The sequence below is a fragment of the Gigantopelta aegis genome, unplaced genomic scaffold, assembly GCF_016097555.1.
Source record: "Gigantopelta aegis isolate Gae_Host unplaced genomic scaffold, Gae_host_genome ctg6387_pilon_pilon:::debris, whole genome shotgun sequence".
Taxonomy (NCBI): domain Eukaryota; kingdom Metazoa; phylum Mollusca; class Gastropoda; order Neomphalida; family Peltospiridae; genus Gigantopelta; species Gigantopelta aegis.
The window spans coordinates 1-3,841 of NW_024535005.1; the positions used below are offsets into that span (position 1 = coordinate 1).

The window sequence follows — 3,841 nt, forward strand, 5'->3', positions numbered from 1 at the left end:
GGAAACCCAAAACATGAGACTGATCGCACTTTTAAGCGATCGTTCCTCCACTTTGTGTTCAGGTGGTTAAAAAAGAGTCTGTTTTCACTAGAGCACACTGATTTATTAATCATCATCTATTGGATTTCAAACATTTGGTAATTCTGACATAGTGTTAGAGATGAAACCCGCTAAAAATTCCATTAGTAACAAGGGACCTTTTATATGCACCATCCCACAGACAGGTTAGCACATACCACAACCTTTGATATACCAGTCGTGATCCACTGGCTGAAACGAGAAATAGCCCAATGGGCCCACCGTCGGGGATCGACCCTAGACCGACCGCGCATCAGGCGAGCGCTTTACCGCTGGGCTAGTCCAGTCATCGTATGTTTATGAGGGCGAACCCTGGGGTACAATTTGACTAGTTTACATCGTATGTTTATGAGGGCGAACCCTGGGGTACAATTTGACTAGTTTACATCGTATGTTTATGAGGGCGAACCCTGGGGAACAATTTGACTAGTTTCCATCGTATGTTTATGAGGGCGAACCCTGGGGAACAATTTGACTAGTTTCCATCGTATGTTTAAGAGGGCGAACCCTGGGGAACAATTTGACTAGTTTCCATCGTATGTTTATGAGGGCGAACCCTGGGGTACAATTTGACTAGTTTCCATCGTATTCTCCCCGGTCACGCAGGCCAGTTTATTTAAGGGATAAAAACTTTACATGTTCTGTATGTGCTGTTAAACTGACTTCTTGTTCTAACCAGTGCATCACGACTGGTATATCAAAAGCCGTGGTGTGTGCTATCTTGTCTGCGGGTACCCAGCACCCACCTTACACCACACCAAGGCTGGTAAAATTGCTTAATGGATGACCCCTTTTATTTGCTCCAGCCAGTGCACCACGACTGGTACATCAAAGGCCGTGGTATGTGTTATCCTGTCTGTGGGATGGTGCATATAAAAGATCCCTTGCTGCTAATCGAAAAGAGTAGCCCATGAAGTGGCGACAGCGGGTTTCTTGCCTCAATGTCTGTGTGGTCCTTAACCATATGTCCGACGCCATATAACCGTAAATAAAATGTGTTGAGTGCGTCGTTAAAGAAAACATTTCCTTCCTTTCGTTTTATTTGGCTTTGGCTACCCCATTTGCAATTCTGTTACGTCACTGTTTGCCACCCGACACAATTTGTCACCAGTGACTAGTCAACCGAGTGACCTAGCTATAGAGAGCAGGGCCTCCTCACAATATCAAGTGTGCGTCCATTAGTGATGGTTAGAGGCGAAGTGTCAAATATAGTGAAGGAAATGTTTTGTTTAAGTGGCTATTTCTCGTTCCAGCCAGTGTACTACGACTGGTATATCAAAGGCCGTGGTATGTACTACCCTGTCTGTGGGACGGTGCGTCGTTAAATAAAACATTTCTTTTTTTTTTGGTTTTATTTAACGACACACTCAACATTTTATTTACGGTTATATGGTGTCAGACATATGGTTACGGATCACACAGATATTGAGAGAGGAAACCTGCTGTCGCCACTTCATGGGCTACTCTTTTCGATTAGCAGCAAGGGATTTTTTATATGCACCATCCCACAGACAGGATAGTACATACCATGGCCTTTGTTACACCAGTTGTGGAGCACTGGCTCAAATATAGTGATGGGAAGAAATAAGGGATCGTATTATAAATACTAACAGTAAGTTCAGCAGCTAAAATTCTCAACCGTCGTGTCAGGTAATTAATTAAAGTGACAGGCTGTGGTTAACAAACATTAAAGGTGGTTGTTTTTGTTGTGGGTTTTTTTTTTTTTTCTTGTTTTTTTTTTTACAATTATAGCTATTTTTTTATAATTGAAAACGAATACGAATACAAAAACAAGATAAACAAATAAATAAAAAATTATTTGGAAGGATGCATCTATCTGGAGAAAGAGAAGCAACCCGCTTACCCTGTCCTGGCAAAGTCTCCCCAGGTTTTCATCCAATCCGCTGACAGCTTCTTCTCATCGTCTGTTCCGTTCTTCAAAATGTAACCGAAGATGAACGGAAGTTCCTCGGCGTGGCCCGGCCCCACGTAACTAGGGAAACGAGCGCGCGATGGCTTGTGCGTGAACTGATAGACAAAAACTTTCCCCCTCTTCGAGTAATACATTCCAGTCTCAAATATCTTGCTGTTCATAACATCTCCTAAAGCATCCAAATAGGATCTTCGGAAATTGCCATGATTTACCTCCCTTGGATAATACTTTGATGAGATCATTGCTGCTAATGTTGGTTTCAACAATTTTGGTATTGCTGCTTTTTTTTTTTTAAGTGCTAAGGATGAGATGCTGGATGTATATTTGTCATATTCCGACTGACTCATTCCAGGACCAGTGAAAAAGTTTTGTATATTGTTAGCAATATTCGTCCCTTCGTCTGCGTTTCCACCAATGATGTAGTCTACAGCGGTAAAGTTTGTGGATTTCAATATGGTGACTGGGTCACGTGGTATGAAATGGTTGTCAACCGTTGGCGTAAATGCTCCGTCAGAGTGCTGGTCGTGTCTGATGAGATCTGGAACTGGAACTTTCCTCAGACAGGACACGACCTTCGCTGACGAGACATCGTCTTTTATCACAGACGGACAGTCGACCATCATCGCCAAATGTCTGACCCTCATTCTAAGATCTGTGTTCAACAGAGCCGGTGAGGCTATTGCCCCGCCCAGAGATATAGCTCGTGCGAACAGACCACGTGACATCGGACTCAGAATGTGTAGTCCGACGCTGTAAGCGCCGGACCCATGCCCGAAAATCGTCACCTTCTTTCTATCTCCTCCAAATCCGTGTATGTTGTCTTGTATCCACTGCAGAGCCAGTCTTTGATCTAACAAACCCCAGTTACCAGGGGAAGCCGAGTCTCCTGTTGACAGAAAACCCAGAACCCCGATACGGAAGTTCAACGTAACGACAATCACGCGTCCATATGACGCTAAAACACTGCCATCGAAGAGTGTCCCGGATCCCATTTGGAAATCCCCGCCGTGTAGAAACACTACAACAGCCCAAGTACCGAACTGGGAATTTCTCGACGTCCCTGGAACAAAGATATTTAGATACAGACAGTCTTCGTTCGTTTCCGTAATTTCGAAGCCTGGCCCGAACGCGTTCGAGACTCCGTCCATGTTCTGGGGACAGGAAGGTTTCGAGTGAGTCACGTTGATGACACCAGTGGAATTCCAGCTGTCGGGTGATTCCGGAGGCTTGAATCTGAGCATCTCCGTGGGAGGTTTTGCGTATGGAACACCCAGGAAGATAGACATGTGGACGTGATTGACATTCTTGGCGAATCCTCGAACTTGTCCTTTTGTTGTCTTTACAATGGGTTTGTGACTTAGAACAGACACAACGCAAAGAGTCTGAATTGCCACAGCACAGTTAAATATGGAATACATTTTTATAATCTTTATTCTTCTTCTTCTAGATTAGTCTTAAAGCATCGTCTGTGTTGAGTTGCTGGAATGTAGAGCATATGAACAATATTTTGAAGTTTACTTAAATCTGATTTACAGCTGTTATCTGAAAGCAGAAGACAAAAACATAAATTATGCTTAAAAGAAACGAAATGAATGAATGTTTAACGACATTAAAAAAAAAAAAAAAAAAAAAGAGAGAGAAAAAAAAGACATCAGCTATTGGATGTCAGAAAAGGTAAGTATATGGAAATATTATTATTTATGTAATAAAACTAAATTTGCGACAGTAAAACTACCGATATACATCCGCAAATCGGAAAACACAGTAGGGATATCCCCTAATTATAATGTTTTTTTTCTCATGATTTTTGTCTGAACAAAATGTAAGAAA

At 42.5% G+C, this 3,841-nt stretch overlaps 1 protein-coding gene across 1 annotated transcript; it reads right to left on the reverse strand.

The window, feature by feature from the left end:
• Window positions 1-1,846: 1,846 nt before the first annotated feature.
• LOC121366612 (carboxylesterase 5A-like) lies at window positions 1,847-3,611 on the reverse strand. The gene has a single exon (XM_041490984.1). The coding sequence runs from the start codon at window positions 3,427-3,429 to the stop codon at window positions 1,939-1,941; it is 1,491 nt and encodes a 496-aa protein (XP_041346918.1). The 5' UTR covers window positions 3,430-3,611; the 3' UTR covers window positions 1,847-1,938.
• Window positions 3,612-3,841: the final 230 nt, after the last annotated feature.

What these genes read in the sequence shown, in the direction of transcription:
- LOC121366612 (XM_041490984.1), bottom strand. Translation starts at nt 3,429, where the DNA reads ATGTATTCCATATTTAACTGTGCTGTGGCAATTCAGACTCTTTGCGTT.